Genomic DNA, 24,834 nt, shown 5'->3' on the forward strand with positions numbered 1-24,834 from the left:
CAGTCTGTTCCCAGGTCAAAGGTAGAATTTGTCTTTCTTCTTATTCTTACTTGGCATTTAGACAGCCCAATATATGATTTGTTCTGTATTCTCTCTGGTAATCACCTGCTAATCAATAGAGAGGCACAAATGATGCAGCCCAAATGTCAGATATGACCTTCTTGCCCCTTTAAGATCTAAATGCAATGAGTCTGAACCTCAGGTTTTACATTTTATTGCCCTTGTCAGTTGGAAGACATCCTGAAGTTTTCTGCAAATTCCACAAAGACTTAATGCTCCCATAGTCTCTGCGTCTACTCTCCTTTTTCAACTCAGAAAAACAAAGCCCATTGCTCAATTTTCCTATTCACTCATTCATACAACTCTTCTCTCTCAGGAAGCATTCCTGAGTGTAATGGCTTTTACTGAAGTGTTGAGAGTCACAGAAGATGATTACATTATATGTGTGACAAACAACTTCTCCCATTTAATGCATTCCAGTGCTTAAACACCCTCTGTTTACCTACCATGGGAAGGTTACTTCTGACCCTTTATCCATGCAGCACCTACCCTTACACTGATTTTCTTACTCATTTTTTTCCTTTCCCCTTCCCAGCTCTCTTTATTACTTCCCCCACCATTTTGCTAAGTAAATTCCAAATTCCTTTCCTTTTTTGCACTGAGCAAGTGAGTGTCTCCCTTCTCCTCTCACACTTACATATCCACACTTCTCAAGGCCCTAAACAGGACAAAAGGACCTCTCTATGTTAGAGTTTATCCTTCTTGGAAGGCAGTTGTTAAAAAAGAGTGTTTTTGGTTCTATTACAACCACAATGTTTCCTACTTATTGAGGGCTTACTATGTGCCTGGCACTCAGTCAAGTGCTTTCCAGTAGCTATCCCATTTTCTTATTTGATCTTCACAACATTATTACTATTTCTACAAATAACAATGAGGTGCATGTGTCAGAAAAATCAGATAATATACCTAAGGTCACACAGCAAGTAACTGTGTAGAACAAGGATTAAAAACTACATCTGTCTGGGAAGAAAGGGAAAGTGATAAGAAGACCTGAGGCGATGTAAACCAGTACCATCTGCTCTTCTATTGTCTCCCAACCCCCAAAGGGTGGGTTTTTTGTGTTATCTCATTATTCCTGTGAAGAATGAATAGTTATTATCATGACACCCATTTTGAAAATGAGAAAACTCAAGTAAGACAGTGAAGGAGCAGGCAGCATAGGATATTTGATTTTAAGATCACAGAGGCATTAGTTCTGGGTAATCACCCAGAAGAAATTCAAGGTATGACCATGGGAGGGAAAGTGAAGAGGAGACCAAGGACTGAAGAATCAGGCAACCACATGGCTACCAAAGGCACCAGGAGGGTGGCAGGACAGGGCTAATGCGAATGACCATGAGCCAGAGATTGGAATCTTCAATGCAGTGGAGCAATTGGGGGTCAGTGATGTCCTTGATAAGAGGGATGGGAAGCGGTGTGTCTGGAGACCAAAGGAGAAGCAATTTTGGTACAAGGGTGGAAGTGGCAATGCTAACCCCACCTCTTGGTTCTGTGATGTGTGGAGAGTAGAGAAGTGAGAAGTTTTCCTGCAGAAGGTGGCAGGAGAAGTCCTGGAGGACTGTCAAGCATTAATAAAGGCAAAGAAGTAACCTGAGTATGCTCTGACGAAGCAGAGGGTGTAGGAAAGTTTGTTGGCGAAAGAACAGGATTCTAGAGGGCACATTGGGAAGGGCTGTCAGGACGTGGATGGTGGGAAGGTGAGTGAAAGGGAGGGAGTGGAGAAGCTCAGAAGAGCTCAAAGATGAGTGAAAAGTCAGACAACCAGAGGGGCTGTCTTTTGGGTGGCTCCTTGGGCCAGAGAGACAAATTGTAGATAAAGTCATAATGGAATGTAGGGAAAAAATGTTTTGATATCTGACTCTGTTGTCTAAGATTTTTTTCTTAAATTGATATATAGTTAATTTATAACTTAGTGTTAGTTTCAAGTGTACAGCAAAGTGATTCAGTTACATAAACATATAAATCACTTTGCTGACAAAGGTCTGATTAGTCAAAGCTATGGTTTCCAGTAGTCCTGTACAGATGTGAGAGTTGGACCATAAAGATGGCCAGGTGCCAAAGGATCAGTGCTTTTGAACTGTGGTGCTGGAGAAGACTCTTGGGAGTCCCTTGGACAGTAAGGAGATCAAACAAGTCAGACCTAAAGGAAATCAATCCTGAATATTCATTGGAAGGACTGATGCTGAAGCTGAAACTCCAACACTTTGGCCACCTGATGTGTAGAACTGATTAACTGGAAAAGACCCTGTTGCTGGGAAAGATGGAGGGCACCAGGAGAAGGGGACAACAGAGGATGAGATGGTTGGATGACATCACCAACTCAATAGACATGAGTGTGAGCAAGCCTCGGGAGATAGTGAAGACAGGGAAGCCTGGCAAGCTGCTGTTAATGGGATCGCAGAAAGTTGGACATGACTGAGTGAGTGAACAACAATAGACCTCTAAGATTTGAGAAGGGGGATGACTATGGGGAGGGATTATAATTCTAAACCAAACGTGGCAGCTGGTTCCTGTGACTTCAGGAAGATTGAAATGAAGTCGAAGGATGGGATGCTATTTACTTGTTATACCTGCCGTCTCTGGCAGAGCTGGGATTTTCTAATGACAAGGAAAGAACATTTTCTCACTCCAGGCTACTGCTGGTAATGGAGAGCCATTGGAAATGTTTTGTTTGTTTCATCAGGGTGGAGGTAACATGGTGACATATAGAACAATCACTCAAACTGCTGATGTAGATGGTAGATTAAGAATGGAGGCAGGGAGACCCACTGGGAGGCCGTTGCTTTAGTTCAAGCAAGAAGTGATGAGGTCTGAACCAGGGTGAGAGCTGTGGAGATGGAGAGGAAGGGAAGGGATAGGATACCTTGAAGTGAAGTGAAGTGAAAGTCGATCAGGAGTGTCCGATTCTTTGTGACCCCAGGGACTGTAGCCTGCCAGGCTCCTCTGTCCATGGGATTTTCCAGGCAAGAATACTGGAGTAGGTTGCCATTCCCTTCTCCATAGGATACCTTGCTGCTGCTGCTAAGTCGCTTCAGTCGTGTCCAACTCTGTGCGACCCCATAGACGTCAGCCCACCAGGCTCTCCCGTCCCTGGGATTCTCCAGGCAAGAACACTGGAGTGGGTTGCCATTTCCTTCTCCAATGCATGAAAGTGAAAGTGAAGTCGCTCAGTCGTGTCCGACTCTTAGCGACCCCATGGACTGCAGCCCACTAGGCTCCTCCGTCCATGGGATTTTCCAGGCAAGAGTACTGGAGTGGGGTGCCATTGCCTTCTCCTTATGGAGGCGTTATTACCAGGCTGATGGGATGTAGGGTGTGAAGGAGTGCATAGGGTATACAACAATGCCCAGGTTTCTGGCTTTGCTTCCACGTAGACAGCCATCCAGATCTTGCCTCTCTCCGTGGGCTTCTTTGAGTACGAAGTGATAAATACACAGGCAAGAGCTTCAGAAATGGCAGAGCTACAAACCCATCATCATCTACTTTATCATCAAAGCCCTTTGATTACCCTACTAAGTTCAGTCTATGGAACGAGGCGTGAGAATTAAGATAAATCACGATAGTCAAGCAGGTATTGGGGATCTTCGGGTCCCCAAGAAACCTCGTATTCCCTACACGTGCCGGGAGCCGAGGGCCCCGCGATAGCGGGCTCTGCCCCTGGGCGGGGCATGGGTGGGGCCTGGAAGCGGCCGTAACCCAGCCCAGCTGCAGCCCGAGCCTCTGCCCGAAGTCGCCGCGGAGGGGACCGGACCCGCCCCGCCCCGCCCCCCACCTCCCTGCTCCGCGAACCCGCTGCGCCTTCTGCCTCCCGCCGCCAGGTCCAGCGGTTCCGCGGCGCTGCCAGGGAGCGAGCCGCTCGTCCTCACCCGGAGTCCCAGGTAAGGGGCGCGGCCCGGCAGCCCGCCTGGGGCGGATCTGGGACCGATCCCCGGAGCGGGGCGCGGGGCACAGTGAGCGGGCATTGAGAAGGAGCACAGGGCAGCGGAAGGGGCACCTAGAAGGGGCCAGGGGAGGCCACTAAGGAAGGGTACCGCGGCAGTGAAGGGGCACGTAGCGCGGGGAGGGGCCCTGGGGAGCATCTACCCGGGCTTTGAGGGCGGCGAGGGGAGCCCCAGAGGCAGGGGCAGCGGGATCGGAGGAACAAGAAAGAGGGCGCCGGGGCCGGGGAGAAGGCTGAGCGGCAACTGGAGCGCAGCGAAGGCTGGTTGAGGGGGAAACTGGGGGGAGGGGGATGGAGGCGGGGGAGATGTAAGAAGGGAGCTGAGAGGGGCCGTGCGGGCAGAGGGTACCGAGCAGCCGAGGGGCTGGGAAAGGGGTGTTGAAGCGAAGAGATTAAGGAGAGCGAAGGAGGGGAGGTGTGGAAGTGAAGAGCTAAGGGGAGGGGACTGGGTGGTGGGGGTCGTTTTGAGATGGAGGAGTGAGACGAGGAGGGGAAGGCGAGCTGGGCGGGAGAGGGGTGCTGGGCGGGGAGAGGGTAATCTGAGTGTGGTGTGGAGCGGAGCCCAGCTGGGTATGGGCAAGGTGGGTAATTGGAGTGGGGGCTTGGAGGTGGGAAGCTAGGAAGAATGAGAAGGTGGGAGACAAGGCTAGGTCTATCCAGGCTGCAGAGAAAGCGGGTGGGGAGCTGATGAAGGGAGAGTCCTGGCCTTGGATATGGGCTGTGGGAGCCTGAGTTCTGGCTAGAGGTGGGCTGTGGAGAAGCACTGCAGTTTAGCAGGGGGTTGGGGGAACTGTCCTGGAACTTGGAGAGTTTAGGGTGGTGGATGGGCTGGGTCATGGTGCAGAGAAAGCCAGGTATGGGTTGTGGTGTGAGAGTGGGAAGATGATGGGGGCCCAGAGTGGAGTCCAACAGCATCCGGATGCTAGCCCTGTCTTAGCTCCTCACAAGCTAAGGAGGTGGTGCAAGCACTGGAGCCTATTATACTGCTACCTGGAATCAGAGACAAGAAGAGAATCATTGACAGGGAAATTCATCTACAGGCGGACTCTTGTTCTAGAGTCCAAGTGTAGGAAGAGATTTTTAGGGAGGGCAAGGTGGCAGCCTCTGGCAGCTAGTAGAGGTGAGGAGGGGAGTGAGAGAGGGACAGGGACATCCATCTCAACTGCATGGAATCCAGATGGAAAAGGGTACGGGATAGTAAAAAGAGCTGGATGTGTTTGTGTGCACAGGTGTGTGCCCACCTGTTCTACTCATATAAACGGAAGAAGACGATGGAAGTCTGGGAAAAGCCGCCTATGGTATAAGGAAGCCCTGGTGCTGTGTTGTTGCTGTTTAGTTGCTCACTTGGGTTGGATTCTTTGTGACCCTGTGAACTGCAGCCTGCCAAGTTCCTCTGTCCATGAGATTTCCCATGCAAGAATACTGGAGTGGGTTGCCATTTCCTCCTCCAGGGGATCTTCCCAACCCAGGGATGGAACCCATGTCTCTGCATTGGCAGGTGGATTCTTTACCACTGAGCCACCGGGGAAGCCCCTGGTGCTTGTTTGCGGGAGCAAAGACATTCTGCTGGAGGATGGTGGGTCAGGGAAGACTTTGAGGTCATGAAGGATTTAGCTAGCAGGAGGAAAGTATGTTCCAATCAGAGGAAACAGTATGGAAGAAGGCAAAAATCGAAAATGATCTCCAACCCAAGAAATAAATCTCCAGTTTCTTATGGATTATGATGTGAAGGGAGGCACCAGTAACCTGTAGAGGATGTTTGAAAAGGTTTTCCCTTTAAGCTGGAATTCCTATGGTTTCTCTTCATCTCCCCAGAGCACAGCGGAGATGGCACACAGTAGGTGCTCAATGAATGTTGACTGAATGAATAACTGAGCTGTGGTTTTGCTCTTGCCTCTATTTCCTCACCTACTCCCAAGAATTGTTGTGAGAATCAAATATAATTTGGGTGAAAGAGCTTCACAAACTGTAAAGTACTGTATAGAAGAGAGAGGGCACTGACGTTATTATGCAGGTTTGCCTACATTATCGGAGAAGGCAATGGCACCCCATTCCAGTACTCTTGCCAGGAAAATCCCATGGATGGAGGAGCCTGGTAGGCTGCAGTCCATGGGGTCATGAAGAGTCGGACACGACTGAGTGACTTCACTTTCACTTTTCACTTTCATGCATTGGAGAAGGAAATGGCAACCCACTCCAGCGTTCTTGCCTGGAGAATCCCAGGGACAGGGGAGCCCGGTGGGCTGCCGTCTATGGGGTCGCACAGAGTCGGACACGACTGAAGTGACTTAGCAGCAGTAGCGGCAGCCTACATTATGATAGTGGTCATATCAACCGCTCTTTCCAGCCTGGAGAAGGAAGTGAACATTTATCAAACATCTATTGTATGCAAGGCGGAATACAATGAAAACGCTTGGTAGAGTGCCTAGCATTTAGGTGCTCACTAAATGATAGCTATTACAATATTGTTTCTGTGGCTCTAAGAGATGAAGGGAAACAATGAGGAGGTGGGCTGGGCTGGGCTGGCAGTGGGGAATGGTTTCAAGAAAGGTTGAATCAGATAAGTGAGTGGAGTATGGCTTTAGGGAGGAGATTGTGTATAGCAGGGTGATGTTCAATTGTCTAACTCCCAATAGGAAGACAGAATTACATTTACTGAGCACCCGCTATGTGTCAAATGGCAGCATATCTGTATGCCTTACCAACATTGTGAGTGAACTGAAAGTGTTAGTTGCTCAGTCGTGTTGGACTCTTTGCAACCTATGGACTGTAGCCTGCCAGGCTCCTCTGTCCATGGAATTCTCCAGGAAAGAGTACTGAACTGGGTAGCCATTCCCTTCTCCAGGAGATCTTCCCAACCCAGGGATTGAACCTGGGTCTCCCCCATTGCAGGCAGATTCTTTACCCTCTGAGCCACCAAGATTGACTGTAATCCTCCCAACAATGGTTATTTTACAAATGAGGAAACTGTCTTACTCATGCAAAGTTTCTTGCCAAGGTCTCATAGCTAATAAATGCTGGGCCTGGAAACTGAATCTAACCTGTTTGTTTGGAATCCCAAGCAATTTCCACTACCCAGGATGACTTGGTAGAAGAAAACATGAAGCATACAGACAAAAAATTTTTTTGGAAAGGAGTTATAAAGCACTGTCATATACTAGTTTTAATTCTTCCTGTAGTTTGCCCAGAAGTCATTTTATTAACTCATTTTATAGATAAGGAAACTGAGACCCAGGGTGTGATCTGCCTGAGGTTACACAATTGCTTAGAGAGCCAGGGCTCAGTCCAGGTGTCTCTGACTTAATCCTGTGCTCTTTCCATCAAAGGGAATTTCCTTTGTGTACCTCTCCATTATATGTATTCAGTTGATCTCTTGCTGCATTTTAGGGCTGTCTCCTCTCCTTCCCCCTTTCATGGCTGAAGTAGGCCTCTTCCTTAGTTGATCAGACTCAAAGTGTTATTTTTCACACCAGTTCTCCTAGGAGCCATTTCCTTCTTCCCCCCAGCCTGGAACCAGAGATGACTTCCTGGATGGTCCCTGGGCCTTCATCTGTATTGCTTGTCACGAAGAGCAAGAGCTCTATCATTTATGTGACTGTCACAAAAGAGAGGGAAGATCTGATTGATGCTTATCTGACAAATGCAGTCTGCATTGACCTGTCTGCTCAGATCTGCCTCTGGCAGCTGCCTGCTGGGGTGGTTTTTACCTCTCTTTCGAATGTCTGTGTAGCCCCTGCCTTCCTTTTGAAAAGATCTCCTTGGGGGCTCCCATCTGAATCTATCTTCCAATTGAACTCAGCTCTCTGCCTCTCCCTGTTCTCACACCATCTTCTGGGAAAGCTGCACTGAGTGCGCATGAGCAGACGTTGACAGTAGAGTATGGCAAATGCTAGGAAAGAGATCTCAGGTGCTGGGGATGTTCTTCTTTTCTTTTTAAATTATGTCTGTTTATTTTTAATTGATTGATGATGGCTTTACAAGACTGGTTTTGATTTCTGCCACACTGGGGATGCTTTTCTATTCACCCTAAAATTGTTGTGGGCTTTCCCAGTGGCTCAGTGATAAAGAATCCGCCTGCAATGCAGGAGTCACGGGAGACACAGGTTCGATCCATGGGTCAGGAAGATCCCCTGGAGGAGGGCATGGCAACCCATTCCAGTATTCTTGCCAGGAAAAAAACCTCATGGACAGAGGAGCCTGGCAGGCTACAGTTCATGAGGTCACAAAGAGTCGGACACAACTGAGCATGTATGCACTAAAATTGATGTGGTTTTTATTTTCTTTAAGCCCAGTCCAATCTGAAAGTCATCAGATGACAGAAGTTCTAGTAATGATGCTCCAACTGACTTGCTGGGTGACCTTTGACAAATCAGTTTTCTTTGTGGAGCCTTGATTATTTTTTCCCCTGAAAATGAGGGGAGTGTATCAGACCAGGAACTGAAACTGTTTTTTTTACTCTTGGCTCACACCTATGGCAGACATAGCTTAATAAAGGCAAGCACTTTACCTATTAATTCTACACAAGGCCAGTATAGTTTTTTCCGTACACTGTACGTATGAAGCACCCTTATACACGTTTTCTTATTGAAAAATCATAGCAGCCTTCTGCAGTAGGTAATGTGATCACATCATAGATGAGGACACTGAAGCTCAGAGTTTAGGTTACTTGTCCAATTTCATACACTGAGTTACTGCAAAAGCTTGGGACCAAGATCCAGACTTTTTTGTTATGATAAAGCTGCCACTCTAAAATCTCTTCTAATTCCAGAAATCTAAGAGTGCAAGCAGCTGCACTTGCAAAAAATGAAGACCAATAATACAACATTTACATCAAAGTTTGGCACACGGCAAATGCTCAATAAACATTTACAGAAAAGAGTAACATGCCCAAGGATTTAATCTAGGTTCAGTGTTGACAGGGTGTAAGGATAAATAAAACTCAGATGAATCCAGAAGGAGGGATAGACAGTTAATTGTCAAATAAGCTCAAATTATGGAGCCCAGATCAGGGAGGGGGCACTTGACTACAGAAGTGAATTAAAGAAACCAGTGAATTAATATTTATTGAGTACCTCCCATAGGTCAAGAAACCACACCAGCTTATTTACATATGATAAATGTTCACTCTGTTGGTACCATCACTTAGTGAAGTAGGTGGTATTTTCTTGGTTTCAAGGTAAAAATACTGTGGCTTAGAAAGCTGATATAACTCACCCAAGAATTCAGCCAAGGAATAGAGCAGGGATTTTTACTTTTCCCTTATTACAGCATAAAGTGAAGTTGCTCAGTCGTGTCTGACTCTTTGTGACCCCATGGACTGTAGCCTACCAGGTTCCTTCATCCATGGGATTTTCCAGGCAAGAATACTGGAGTGGGTTGCCATTTCCATCTCCAGGAGATCTTCCCGACCCAGGGATTGAACCAAGGTCTCCCACATTGTAGGCAGGCACTTTACCATCTGAGCCACCAGGGAAGTCCTTATTATAGCATGGTACTAAGTTAATCTCAGCTGTTAGCTATGAGTCCTGGGCAGATCCTCGTAACTTCTGGCTCTTAGTTCCTTTCTTGCTCCAATGGGAATAGTAATCACTGCCCTTCCAATTTAATCTTCCAGGTCTATTTATAGGGTAAAATAAGATCAAGGAAATGGGTAAGGATTAAATCTGTGTTTTAGTAAAGTTATTTTTTGACCAGGAGATCTCTCTCTTCTCACTTCTGGAGATCTCTCCTAAGGAAATAAATTGTTGTGTTGTTCAGTTGCTAAGTCATGTCCGACTCTCTGCTGCCTCGTGGACTGCAGCACACCAGGCTCCTCTGTCCCCTACTATCTCCCAGAGTTTGCTTAAATTCATGTCTGTTGAGTTGGTGGTACTATCTAACCATTTCATCCTCTGTCATCCCCTTCTGCTTTTGCCTTAAATCTTTCCCAGCATCAGAATCTTTTCCAGTGAGTCAGCTCTTCCCATTAGGAGGCCAAAGTATCAGAGCTTCAGCTTCAGCATCAGTCCTTCCAGTGAATATTCAGGCTTGATTTCCTTTAGGATTGACTGGCTTGATCTCCTTGCTGTCCAAGTGACTCTCAAGAGTCTTTTCCAGCACAACAGTTCAAAAGCATCAATTCTTTGGTGCTAAACCTTCTTTTGGAGAAGGCAATGGCACCCTACTCCAGTACTTTTGCCTAGAAAATCCCATGGACAGAGGAGCCTGGTAGGCTGCAGTCCATGGGGTCGCTAAGAGTCAGATACGACTGAGCGACTTCACTTTCACTTTTCACTTTCATCCATTGGAGAAGGAAATGGCAACCCACTCCAGTGTTCTTGCCTGGGGAATCCCAGGGACGGGAAGCCTGGTGGGCTGCCGTCTATGGGGTCGCACAGAGTCAGACACGACTGAAGCGACTTAGCAGCAGCAGTAGCAGCAGCAAGCCTTCTTTATGGTCTAATTCTCACATCTGTACATGACTAATGAAAAAATCATAACTTTGACTATACAGACTTTTGTTGATAAAGTGATGTCTCTGCTTTTTAATATACTATCTAGTTTTATTGTAGCTTTCTTTCCAAGGAGCAAACATCTCTTAATTTCATCCTGTAATCACTGTCTGCAGTGATTTTGGAGTCCAAAAAAATAAAATCTGTCACTGCTTCTACTTTTCCCCCTTCTATTTGCCATGAAGTGTTGGAACTGGATAGTTTTTTGAATGTTGAGTTTTAAGACAGCTTTTTCACTTTCCTCTTTCACCCGCATCAAAAGGCTCTTTAGTTCCTTTTCACTTTCTGCCATTAGAGTGGTATCATGTGCATATATGAGGTTGTTGCTGTTTCTCCTGGCAATCTTGATTCTAGCTTGTGATTCATCCAACCCAGCATTTTGCATGATGTACTCTGTATATAAGTTAAATAAGCAGGGTAACAATATATAGCCTTACTGTACTCCTTTCTCAATTTTGAACGAGTCAGTATTTCCATGTCTGGTCCGAACTGTTTCTTGACCCACATACAAGTTTCTCAGGAGGCAGATAAGGTGGTCTGGTATTCCCATCTCTAAGAATTTTCCATAGTTTGTTGTGATCCACACAGTCAAAGGCTTTAGCACAGTCTTAATGAAGCAGAAGTAGATGTTTTTCTGGAATTCCTGTGCTTTCTCCATGATGCAATGAATGTTGGGAATTTGATCTCTGGTTCCTCTGCCTCTTTGAAACCCAACTTGTACATCTGGAAGTTCTCCATGCATGTAGTGCTGAAGCCTATCTTGAAGGATTTTGAGCATAACCTTGCTAGCATGTGAAATGAGAGTAATTATATGGTAGTTTAAACATTCTTTGGCATTGCCTTTCTTTGGGATTGGAATGAAAACTGACTTTTTCCAGTACTGGGGCCACTGCTGAGTTTTCCAAATTTGCTGACATATTGAGTACAGCACTGTAACAGCATCATCATTTAGGACTTTAAAAAGCTCAGCTTGAATTCCAGTACCTCCACTAACTTTGCTCATAGTAATGCTTCTTAAGACACACTTCACTTCACATTTCAGGATGTCTGGATCTAAGTGAGTGATAACCACACCATCATGGTTATCTGGGTCATTAAGACCTTTCTTGTATAGTTCTTCCGTGTACTCTTGCCACCTCTTCTTGTAACAGTGACCAAAACCATCTCAAAGAAAAAGAAATGCAAATAGGCACAGTGGTTGTCTGAAGATGCTTTACTAATAGCTGAGGAAAGAAGAGAAGTGGAAGGCAAAGGAGAAAAGGAAAGATATGCCCAACTGAGTGCAGAGTTCCAGAGTATAGCAGAGTATAACTTTTCAATAAACATTGCTGAGAAATAAGAGGAGAATGATACAATGGGAAAGACTAGAGATCTCCTCAAGAAAATTCAAGATATCAAGGGAACATTTCATGCAAGGATGGGCATAATAAAGAAGTAAATAGGAAAGAGAACAAATATTTATGTAAAGAAATGGTCACTCTAACTTAATTTATAATAATCGAGAACAGAAAAATAAATATACAACTTTAAAGAATTGGTCATGTGATACAACCATAGGGCTAAATAAGGTGTAGTCAATTGAAATGATATTTACAAGAATTTTTAAAGTCTCAGTAAGATGTTTATGATATAATGTTAAGTGAAAAGGAGTAGGATACAAAACTAAAGATCTCAGCTACTAAAATACACATGGAAGATATAGACTCGAGAGTATGGTATGCTGTCATTTATTTATATATATATATATATGAAGTATGAATAGACTTCTATGTTTATATATGCAAAGACTATCTTTGAAGGATACATAAATTGTTAACATGTTTGCCTCTGGGGAGAGGAACTAGAGATTGGGAGCAGGGGTGGAAGCAAGACTTACTTTTCACTGTAAACCTTTAGGTTCCATATTACTTACTTTTTATGTTGAAAGTTAAGAAAATAATGCAAATGACAAATGGTGATAAAATAATAGTAATTTTACTATATGATAACTTGCAAACTGTAAAGTTTGAATTATTTTTAGTGTAATATAAATGTTTTCAATATATATTATTTATATATATATATAAAGAGTAATGCATACATTGGTTTATTACAAAAGTGTAAAAGGATATGACTTAGGAACAGCCAGGTGGAAGAGATGCATATGCAGGGTATGGGGAAAGGGAGGTCTTGGAGCTTCCATGGCCTCTCCAGGTGTGCCACCCTTCCAACACATCAATGTCATCACCAGCCTGGAAGATGTCCACCCCATTTGGATAGGGTTGTTTACGAAGACTTCGTTCCTGCAGGCATGATTGATTAAGTCATTGGCCTTTAGTCATCAGCTTGATCTCCATCCCTTCTACCCTCGCCAGAGGTTAGCAGGTGATGCTGAAAGTTCCAATCCTCTAACTGTGTGGTTGGTTCCTCTGGCAACAAGCCCCTACTCTGAGGTTGTCCTGGAGTCCCAGTCACCAGTCATCTCATTAGCATACAACAAGACACTTAATCACTTGCACTTCCAGAGATTCCAAAGGCTTTAGGAGCTCTGCCTGGAACCAGGTACCCAGACCAAATACATATCTTGTATTATATCACAGTACTCAATAAATCAGAGAAGGTGATGGCACCCAACTCCAGTATTCTTGCCTGGAAAATCCTATGGATGAAGAAGCCTGGTGGGCTGCAGTCCATGGGGTCGCTAAGAGTCGGACACAACTGAGCGACTTCACTTTCACTTTTCACTTTCATGCATTGGAGAAGGAAATGGCAACCCACTCCAATGTTCTTGCCTGGAGAATCCCAGGGACGGGGGAGCCTGGTGGGCTGCTGTCTCTGGGGTCGCACAGAGTTGGACACGACTGAAGTGACTTAGCAGCAGCAGCAGCAGCACTCAATAAATGGTAACTGTTACATGGTTATTGTCACCACCATGTCCCTCATGGAAAATAACGAGTACTTAACAAGTATTTACTGATATTAAGGCCAGGTATACCACAATATATATACTGTTTAAGTTAAATAATAGGATATAATTTCAAAATAGATGATATTCTGGTGTGTGAAAAAATAAAGGAGGAAATGTACTTCAAATATTAACGATGGCAGTTTCTGAGAGGATGGGGTATCTAGTAATTTAAAATTTTTCTTTTTTATAGTCTTGTGTTTTTCCCTAACATTTAATAATGGATATATACTTTCAAAGGTGAAATTTTCTCTTGGAAACAAACAAAGATGACCGGTAGCAGAGCGGAGGATGGTGTGAGGTCGTGATTGCTTCCCTTGTCTTGGATAGAAAAAAAGCATAATTCCTTTGACTTGCCAGTCTAGAAATGAGCTCTGCATCTTGTGCAATGAAAAACTGAAAAGTTCGGGCTATGAGACAGTTGCTGCTAAGTCGCTCCAGTCCCTATCCGACTCTGCAACCCCATAGATGGCAGCCCACCAGGCTCCCCCGTCCCTGGGATTCTCCAGGCAAGAACACTGGAGTGGGTTGCCATTTCCTTCTCCAGTTGGATCAGGCCAATTGTTCCCCTCCGATCTCACCTTTTTCTTTCGTGTAAATGCTATGTCTGAGTCCCCAAGTGTCCTGGGCATGTTCCACACCTGCCTAGTGAGCCTTACCAAGGGGCAGACTGATACAGTGGTGGGCGTGTAGGTCCCAATAAAGCCTTGAGAGCTAGGAGAAAAAGAGAAGGAAGAGAAGAGGCCACTGAAGGTTTGTGGTGGCCTATTTAAGGAAGTATTACTAAGGGCTGCTAATAATCATACATATTCATCTGGCTTTTCTTCAAGAGAGCTTTTCACCTTCTGCATTTGTCAGCTTCTTATCTTTATAGCTCACCTGAGAGGCCCAGAGAGATAAATCCATCTCTCTTTCTTTTCTTTTGAGGAAAAGGCAGGAATTCCTAAAGAGGATGACACTCTGGACATCTTATGTCAGGGCTGTCCTTCCGCCCTCCTCTTGACTACACACCCCACCCGCCTGAGTACCCAGTGTTAAGCAGAAGGAGTGATGGCAGGTGAAGAAGTAGGGTCCCTGCAGAAAAAGAAATAAAAAAGCAAGTAAGACTATGGGACCAAGTGCTCGATTATGGATGGCTTTCAGACTCAAATCATTCTAGAAAAGGAGAGGATAGTGGCGGGACTGTGAGTGCTGAGGTCTCAGGGAAGGTCTGGCATGTAATAAATACTTGTCAGAGGAATGAATGAACAAATGAACAGGTAAATAAATGAAGGAACTAGGCTTTGAAGGATTTGGAATAATAATAACTTATATTCACACCTGTTGGGATTTACCAGCTTATGAAGATCTTACTCCTTGTTTTCTCATTTGAGTCCTGTAATAGCCCTGTGAGAAAAGCAGGGCAGAAATTGTTCTCCCCATTTTCCAGATTATGAGATTGGGCCCCAGAGTGGTGATGTGACTTTTATTAATTCAGTATACATTTACTGAGTGCTGATTACATACTAGGACTTGTGCTGAAACTAGAGAAATACATTAAGAAATGAAATACATTAGGTCCAAGATGCTTGGTCTAAAGGAGAAGCTGGAATAGTAAACAGTTCTGAAATGATACAAGTGCTATTGGAGCGCACTGGGAGCCTAGGGCCAGGAGTGCATCCTCTGCCCTGCCCAGGGGAGGTGAACCTTCACATGGATCTGCGAGGTTGAACAGGAGTTTATTTGAAGCAGAAGAGTATTGTGGGCAGAAAGAATACAGAGCTAAAGGGACAGAAGCAAGAAATAACAGCGTATTTGGAGTGGAGTATAATTTGGTATGGGCTTCCCTGGTGGCTCAGTGATAAAGAATCCACCTGCTAATGCAGGAAACATGGGTTTGATCTCTGGGTTGGGAAGATCCCCTGGAGAAGTAAATGACAATCCACTCCAGTATTCTTGCCTGGGAAATCCCATGGACAGAGGAGCCTGGTGGGCTACAGTCTGTGGGGTTGCAAAAGAGTTAGACATGATTTAGCAACTAAACCACCACAACAACAGCATAATTCTATAAAAAGTAGCACAGGTTGGTAGGGAGAAGCCTTAGGGGAAGGTAAAATTTAGAGAATTTATTCTTTGGTTGGTTGGTTCTTTGTCAAGTTGAAAAGTTTGGGCTTGATCTTTAGAACTATAGGGAGCCATAAATGTTTTTGAAACAGGAGAATGAGAGCCCTGTGTTGGCTTTTCCTGGAATGTTCAAACATTTGCTGTCTTGACCTTCCTCCCTCTAGCCACTCCAAAACTCAGCTTAGGAGCTGTCTCCTACAGGAACCTCTCCTTGACCACCATGTCTTCAGAAGGTTAGGTGCTTCTGATGAGCTTCCTCAGCCAAGGCTTCCCTCTGTCTTATCACTTATCCTCTGCTTTGTTACTTTGTGTTTGAGTTTTTACTCTAATCTGCGGCCACTCAGAGGTCAGACACCATGTCTGATTCATATTTGTATTCTTTGTGCCCAGCACAGTACTTGACTCAGAACAGTGTGCTCAGTAAATGTTTGCTGAAGGAATATTTGGGAGGAGCTGGTTCCACCCCAATCCTGGGTTCCACCCCAATCCTGAGATAACATTTGGGGCAGGTTCAGTGCGGGGGTGATTCTGAGTAGTGTATTTCCTCAGTGATGCTGGGGTGGGGAGTGAGTGTGTGAATGGGTGTGTGACCATTAAAAGTTAGGTGACTCAGAGTGACACTGGAGATGTGTTCCTGAGTGACCACAGGTCTCTCCTGCAGATGGCTTCAGTGACCGATGGTAAAGCCGGAGTCAAAGATGCTTCTGACCAGAATTTTGACTACATGTTCAAACTGCTCATCATTGGCAACAGCAGTGTCGGCAAAACTTCCTTCCTCTTCCGCTATGCCGATGACACCTTCACCCCAGCCTTCGTCAGCACCGTGGGCATCGACTTTAAGGTGAAGACAGTCTACCGCCACGAGAAGCGAGTGAAGCTGCAGATTTGGGTGAGTCCTGGGCATCTTGGGCAGAAGTGTCCCGAGAGCTGACTCGCTTGCTAGTACAACGGCTGGGCAGTGGGGCCAGTTTAGAACTTTGCTGGGGTTTATGACGTTAGGCCCCAGTGCTATTGCATGTCTGGCCCCTGGACTGTCCCTTGCTGATTTTATACGTTTGCTCTCATTTGGGGACTCAGTTGCTTCTGCTGCTTAACTGTCCAAGAGGTTTTATCCTGGATTATACAGATAAGCGACCAAGAGTCTGGGCTTTGGAGTTATAGGCCTGGATTCAGATTTAAGTTTTGCCAATTACTAGTCATGGAACCTGGACTAAGTTACTTAACCTCTCTAGGCCAGGCTTTCCTCTTCGGGGATTATAATGACATCTATATCATAGGGTTGGTGAGTGCTTAGCATAGTTCCTGGAACATAATAAATGTACAGTAAATGTTAGTTACTGTGTCCATAATCTATCACTGTGTAATCACCTTAAAACTTGATGGCTTAAAACAATAATTCATTAACACACAGTTCTATGGATTGAATATTTGGGAGTGGCTTGGTTTCTGGCTTGCAATCTATTATGAGGTTGCTGGCAGATGTTGGTTTGGGTTGCAGTCATCTGAAGGCTTGAGTGGACCTGGAAGATTCCTTTCCAAGGTGGCTTACTCATGTGTCTGGCACTGGGCTTTAGTAGGAGACCTTTGTTCCTTCCTACATGGCTCTCTTCATACAATGTCTTAATGACATGGAGCTAGCTTGTCCTAGGGGGAGAGATCCAAGAAACCAAATCGAAAGTGGTGATGTCTCTAATTAGAGTATGCTATTGGTCACTAATTCAGTGTAGAAGGAACCTATACAAAAGTATGAATCCTGGGAGGTGAGGATTATTGGGGACCATCTTGGAAACTGGCTACCACAGCTACTATTATTGGTATTTACCAGTGTACTAATAAAATATATACATATTTGAGATGATAATAGCAGCATGTACATCATATACTTTTTGATAATGAATTAGCATTGAGATTGGAAATTTAAAAAATCTGTGATTTAAAGTATTCAAAATGTATTATTTATTATCAGTCCACTCAACATTAATACATTGTACATATATGTTATTAGTATAATCCCTATAGTGCTTTTTGTTTTACAATTTTTCCCATGTATTAATAGTATCTCACAACCCCATGGGACAGATATTCAGAGCATAATTAATTTACTTTAAGTTGACCACACAGCTACAAAGTGAGATTCCAACGCAGGTCTTCTGATTTTAAAGTATGAGTTTTTTTTTCTCTACACTGTGTCCATTAAGTATTATAGAGCCCATGTTTCCATTTGTGGTCATATTAAGTATTAATTTATATACAGATAAAACTTTATTTTGCTTGTTTATTCTCTATTAAAAGCATCAAGGAATCATAAACCATTGGAAATGGGAGAAACTATGCAGGCCATTTAGTTCATTGGTTCTAGAAGTGTGGTGTCCAGATCAACAGCATCAGCACCATTAGGAATTTGTTAGAGATGCAGAATCTCAGGTCCCTCCTCACAGCCAGAAAATCAGGAACTCTAGGGTATAGCCGAATAATGTGCTATAACAAACCATCCGGGTGTTTTGAGGTAGGCTAAAATTGAAGAACCACTGATCTAGTTTAACTACCTCATGGTGAGGATCAATCAGCATTTATTAAGTGCCTATTATGTGCCGGTGCTTCCATTTGTGTAGCCTGACGTCCTCCCTGCAGCCGGTGCACAGAGGGGGCTGAAAGCACAGGATATTTGGGGCATGGCGAGCAATCCAGTGAAAATGGAGCAAGGCCGAGAAAGTGCCGGGAGGGGATGCCAAGAGAAATTTGCTGGAGAGGCTGTCGGGTGGCAGTTTGGGGGTTAGAGAGATCTTAATGCTGCTGCTGCTAAGTTGCTCCAGTTGTGTCTGACTCTGTGCGACCCCACAGACGGCAGCCCACCAGGCTCCCCCGTCCCTGGGATTCTCCAGGCAAGAACACTGGAGTGGGTTGTCATTTCCTTCTCCAATGCATGAAAGTGAAAAGTGAAAGTGAAGTCACACAGTCGTGTCCGACTCTTTTCGACCCCATGGACTGCAGCCTACCAGGCTCCTCCGTCCATGGGGTTTTCCAGGCAAGAGTACTGGAGTGGGGTGCCATTGCTTCTCTGTAGAGAGACCTTAGACAACAAATAAAAGGTTCTTGACATGGGTCAGAGGCTACATGCCTGATTATTCCTTAGGGAGCTGAAGAAACTTACTGGAGTTTATTATCTTTGAATACAAAATCAGTGTATACTAATATTTGCTATATGGATTGACACAGATGTCTTCATTTGATCTCCACATTAGATGATCGTATATCCTACACTCAAATACTCTTCAGGTAGAAGGAGACAGTCTATATTCTACACTCAAACACTCTTCAGGTGGAAGGAGACAAGTCTGTCCTTCTAAGGGATTGGCAGTGGCGGCTCCCTCACTCTTTTATTCATTTTCAGCCCATTATGAGCTTTTGCAGTTTTCCTGTGCCTCATTAAGTGGGTTTATTGATTGTACTATCTATTTTTAATGAAATGAACCCCCATGATATATATGTAGCTTTAAAAGAAACCCACAAAGAAGCTTCTGATTGAGGACTATACTAATTATAGTGAGCCTAAGTGAGCACTTTTCACTTTCATGCATTGGAGAGGGAAATGGCAACCCACTCCAGTGTTCTTGCCTGGAGAATCCCAGGGACAGGGAAGACTAGTGGGGTGCCATCCATGGGGTCGCACAGAGTCGGACACGACTGAAGCGACTTAGCAGCAGCAGCAGCAGCAAGTGAGCACAGAAAATGGCTAGACATGTTTCCCCAACACCTAGCACAAGTTCAATGTTAGCCACGTTTTGAGGTAAAATCAATGACAATCAAATATGATCTGACATAAGCACATTGCTTTTGCTAAAAAAAAATTAGCAAAGATTTTTTTGTGTGTGTATGTTTGTATGCATATGTACTTTCTGTAGCAGAAAATAAACATTTCTGTACTGTTTATAAATGCATTAAAATGTAAGCATTTGAATATTGCCTTTGTCATTGTAATGTATTTTAATATCTTTTGTGTATTGAAGCAGGCAGATATATAGGCTTTGGCAAGTCACTCCACTTCTATGAGTAGATAATATCCTCAACTGTAAAGGTCTCACAGGTTTGTTGAGGGGAAGCTATACGTGATAACATAGTATTGTGCCTGGCACATACTAAGAATACAGTAAAAGTTAGGTTCTGTCCTCTCTCTGCTCCTGCCGCTCATGCAGACAATGACTGACTTCCCTCCCAAGGTTTCCCACCTGTGGTTCCAGAAGTGCTGGAACGGCATCCAGGGATTCATTAGCACTGTATGAAGCGTTCAATTAAATTTCTCAAGCTCATTCAGTCTCTCCCAGGGGATTTCAAAAAGCCATTGTCAGGGTGGAAGGTGGAGAGGGAAGAAGAGGAGGTTAATATTGCTGAGCAGGACCATTCACAAAAGGAGTTTCTACCACCTCTGGGGGATCGTGAGGGTACTGGTGGTGCCTTGTTTCCCAGCGTCCCTTACCATATAAGTCCTTGAGAGCCTCTTCTGTGTCCGGAAAGGTTAATTATTGCGGACTAGAGAAGATAATCTGACTGAGGAGGTAAGGGTAGGGGAGAAATCTCATTAATAGAGAGTGAGAGCATGCACAGGTGTGGAGGGAGGAGGGAGAATTGGTAACTGCACAGCAACAGACCCGACTAGAGGCCACTTACTGCTCAGGTGCTAGTTGCCAAGCAACCCCTGGGGACCTGTGGGAAGAGAAGGGTGGAAGTTGGCCTTCCACTGCCTCCATGTAGAGCCCATTGTGAGGGTTATTGGGTCTGAGGGAAGGGAAGAATCTGGGGGTCTGTGACATGATGGCGCCAACCCAGGAATCCTGGGTTTTAGTCCTGGCTCTGCCCTGCAGTGTGGTCATTGTGTGATCTGGAGTAACTCTTCCCCTCCATGGGCCTGTGTCCCCAAAGATCAAAAGGAGAAAATAATCCTCTCTCTTCTTGCCTCATGGGATGTTGTGAAGTTCAAGGGAAGACATAGAAAGTAAAGTCCAAGGAGAATTGTGACGCTTTGAGTAGATTGGGATTATGGATATTGTCAGCCATGTGAATTCTCCCTGTATGTGCTTTGAATCATTCTTTGTGTCTTCACATCTTCCCTCTGACCCAAGGAGGTAGTTATCTCCTTAAAGAATGGGTGGTTGGGCTTTTCTGATGGCTCAGTGATAAAGAATCCACCTGCCAGGGCAGGAAGATATGGGTTTGATCTCTGATCCGGGAAGATCTCACAAGCTACAGGGTAACTAAGCCTGTGCACCACAACTACTGAACCTATGCCCGAGAGCCTGCGAGCCGCAAATGCTGAAGCCCACACGCCCTACAGCCTCTGCTCTGCCACAAAAGAAGCCGCTGCAGTGAGGAGCCCATGCACCACAACTAGAGTAGCCCCTGTTCATCACAACAGCCCATGCAGCAATAAAGACCCAGCACAGCCAAAAAGAAATCAAATTATATGTATCTATGCTTAGTTGCTCAGTCTTGTCTGACTCTTGGCGATCCCATGAACTTTAGCCGGCCAGGCTCCTCTGTCCATGGGATTCTCCAGGCAAGAATACTGAAGTGGCTTGCCACGCCCTCCGCCAGGGGATCTTCCCAACCCAGGGATCGAACCCAGGTCTCCTGCATTGCAGGCATATTCTTTACTGTCTGAGCCACCAGGGATGTATATATATATACCCCACCAATATAGGTGGTTGAGCCCAGAGATGTCAAATTACTTGTGCAGAGCCAAACAGTAAACTCCATTCTTTTATCCATTCAGTAGACATTTATCTGGTACTCCCTCTGTGCTAGGCACTGTGCTAGCTGTGGGGAAATACTCTTTCTACTCTCTTGGAGTTTTCATTGAAGTAGGGGAGATAGACACTAAGTATCATTGTTCAGTCGCTCAGTCCTGTCTGACTCTTTGCAACCCCATGGATTGCAGCATGTCAGGCTTCTGTGTACATCACCAACTCCCGGAGCTTGCTCAAACTCATGTCCATCGAGTCGGTGATGCCATTCAACCATCTCATCCTTTATCGTCCCCTTCTCCTCCTACCTTCAATCTTTCCCAGCATCAGGGTCTTTTCCAGTGAGTCAACTCTGCATCAGGTGGCCAAAGTAGACTCTAAGTATATGAATGAAAAATATCTAATTTCATCTGTGATAAGGGCCATGAGTAAAAAAAAAAATCAACTTATTTCAAACTCTAGCACTGAGGTGCTGAGCTCAGGAATCACTAAACTGTGACTTGGGTCTCGTCCCCAGCTTGCAACTGGGGCTCAGGCTCAATTCTATTCACAATTTAAAAGGCTCACTCCAGGCCTGGTCTCTGTCAGGGGATGCAATGGAAGGGTCCTCCACTGTGGAAGGCCAGGATGTCCTCTTTCTCACTCCCACTAGCGAGGCTTTTTTTTTTGGTGACCTTCTTGTCAGGAAGACTTAAAAATAGGTGTGTCTCTTGTGTCTGGGATTACTTGTTTAGAGACTGAGAAATGGACTGGCTGGCCCAGCATTTTTCTGTCGAGAGTTCAAGAATTCTGTGTCTTGTGAAGGATTTAAAGATCACTGTCCTCACTCCCGGGCTTGTCCTGGAATTGCTGTTCTCCACCCTCTTTTGCTTTCTCTGACCTCCCGCCTCTGAAATCCTCAGTCACTGAGGTGCTTGTGTATACCTCCGTTATTCAAGTTGTTTTGTTGTGTTGGTGGTGACTTTGGGGGAAGGGGCACTGTGCCACACAATCCCTTCCTCCGTCTTTTAGCCAGCTGTGTAAATTTTGTCAACCTCTGTCTCTCTCTCTGACTTCCTGCCTTTCTCTTATAATGACCCATATGATTACCTTGGGCTCACCTGAATGACTGAGATAATCTTTCCCATTTTAAAACCTTAATCACATTTTCTAAGTCCCTTTTCCCATGCAAGGTAATATATTCACAGGTTCTGGGGATTAAGACATGGGTATCTTTCGGGGACCATTATTCTGACTACTACAGCATCTATTAATAACATGGAAAAGACATATTATAAATCCTCCCCTTTTTTTAGGGCTCTGACTCGGGTTCCCTCGTCTCTAATGAGAGCCCCCTCTGCTAACTCCCTGAAACAGGTCCTGTCTGTGGCTTAGGCTCAGACTTCCTGCTGAGAACGCCTGCCATCTTGTTTGGTGCCGACAAGCCTGTGAGCTCGGAGCTTATCACATCTCAGTCTCAGTTTAGACACGAGGAGGCTGAGATCCAGAGAGAGAGGACTTTACTAAGGGCCCATTGCAGGGTCCTTAATGCCACCTTCAGGAAGTTGAAATCTGGCCACCAGAACATAATGCAGACCCATAGAGAGACCGATGGGCAGCACAGAAGAGGCTGGAGGCTGAGTAGGAACATGAGGGCTGTGACAGGTCCCTGTGGCTTCAGGAATATGGAGACATTGCTGAGTACAACATTCCCTACTTAGCTCTTATGATATTCAGAATCGACTTTTCTAGGCAGCAAATTTCCTGGTGTGGCTGCAGAGACATGTTGACACTTTCATCTTCCCAAAGCCGGTAGGAACCAGCTGCTAGGGAAGTTTAATCTGATTTTTAAAATCACAACAAAGACTACGGGAGGTCAAATCAGAATTGCAAGCATAGTCTGCTTTTGTAATTTGCGAAAGAGTGAACCAGCAATCCTGATCAGCTCTTCTAGGGGCCTGCACATTTTGGGCCCACCACTGCCTTCCTGCCACCCAAATTGGCGTGGGAGGAAAAGAAGTAACCCATAAGCCATTTGCACATTCACTCATTCAATAAACATGTGTGCCTATTATGTGCCAGGCACTGTCATAACAGGGCAAATAAACAGCTACAATACAAAATAAATGATATAAAGAGATGAAGAAAGTGCTGCGGGAACACAGGAAAGGAGCTACTACCTCTGCCTGGGAAAGCTATTTTAGGCTTCACAAAAAGGGGCCATTTGTACTGGGTGTTGGCAATTGAGTTAATAGGTTTTCAGGTTAGTGTTGGCGAAGATCTTTACAAGCGAAAGATGTGTGCAAAATCACGATTGCTTTCAAGGACCCATATTGTGTGTCTGGCTCTGGTAGGCTCTGCAGGGATTGGTGAGACAGTATCCCTCCTTCGAAGGAGAGGGTGGTGCTCGGGTGTGAAGAGAGGTATAACGTACACAAATAGCGACGATGCTGCAAATATTAATGATGCCTTGAGAGAGGTACAGAAAGTTTTGAGAGTTCAGAGAGGGAGTGCTCCTTCTAAACTTGAGAGCATCAGAGAGGGCTCCATGGAAGAGGTGGCTTTATGGTAATGAAAGTTGGCTCTAGCATATAATAACATCCTCAGAGGCAGGGCTCTCCGTCTCTTTCATTCCCTCTGTGGTCCAGGCTAACCTCAGTTTTTGACTCTGCGGCTGCATGCTGAGATCCCTGCGTTGATTTACTTGTTCAAGAAGCAGCCCAGCATGTGATCAGGGGCACAGCCTTTGGATGGAGCAACCTGTGCTCCAAAACCACTTCTGCTGCCGTCACCTAGTTCAAGTCCCATTATTTCCCTGTACTCCACTTTCCTCTTTCTAAAATACGGATAATTTTAGTAACAACTGCTTTGTGTTGTTGAGAGAATAATATGAGATAATGCTTAGCCTAGTGGCTGGTACATAGTAAATGATCCTTAGTTGGTAGCCTTGTTCTTATTAACTCTGTTACTCTCAAGGATTGATTTGTGGCAACTGAAAGTCTGAATGTGATCTGAGCTGATTCTGCATCCTTTTTAGGAGTTGAGGAACATCTACCTGAATGCTTTCTCTGACTCTCAAGCTGAGTGGTGGTGATGGCTGACTGTTTTGTCAGAGCCCTGCCCTAATGGCACATGCAGTTTAGTTGGGAAGAGAAAACAATTCAGAAGACCATTAAGCGCTAAAATGTGTGTTGCTGATAATTTTTCCTCAGGACTTTTCTTTATTTAATGAGCACAATACTATTTTGGTTTTCCTCCCCTAACCACACAGTTCCTTGTATATTTTTAATTGTATAGCTGTAGGAAAGAAGTAGCCAAGACATTTGCTGCACACGCTTGAACTTTTGGGTCAGCAGCTTTGTGTTACTGCCCTAACTCGGGGAGAAGTTATTTGTGTCTTACAGGGATATGTAGCTATATATTTTGTTTGTTTTTATTTGTTTTAGTCACTGAGTCATGTCTGACTGTTTGCAACCCCATGGACCCCCTGCCAGTCTTCTCTGTCTGTGGGGTTTTTCAGGCAAGAATACTGGAGTGGGTTGCCATTTCCTTCTCCAGGGGATCTTCCCAACCCAGGGA

At 44.9% G+C, this 24,834-nt stretch overlaps 1 protein-coding gene across 1 annotated transcript in view; it reads left to right on the forward strand.

The window, feature by feature from the left end:
* Nucleotides 1–3,796: 3,796 nt before the first annotated feature.
* The window catches only part of RAB3B (RAB3B, member RAS oncogene family), a 71,058-nt gene continuing 50,020 nt past the window's right edge, over nt 3,797–24,834 (forward strand). The window contains exons 1-2 of the mRNA XM_019957496.2: nt 3,797–3,938; nt 16,200–16,427. Of these exons, the coding sequence (XP_019813055.2) occupies nt 16,200–16,427 (228 nt within the window). The 5' untranslated portion in view covers nt 3,797–3,938. The remainder of the gene's footprint in view (nt 3,939–16,199; nt 16,428–24,834) is intronic.

This window comes from Bos indicus, chromosome 3 (genome assembly GCF_029378745.1).
Source record: "Bos indicus isolate NIAB-ARS_2022 breed Sahiwal x Tharparkar chromosome 3, NIAB-ARS_B.indTharparkar_mat_pri_1.0, whole genome shotgun sequence".
NCBI classification, from domain to species: domain Eukaryota; kingdom Metazoa; phylum Chordata; class Mammalia; order Artiodactyla; family Bovidae; genus Bos; species Bos indicus.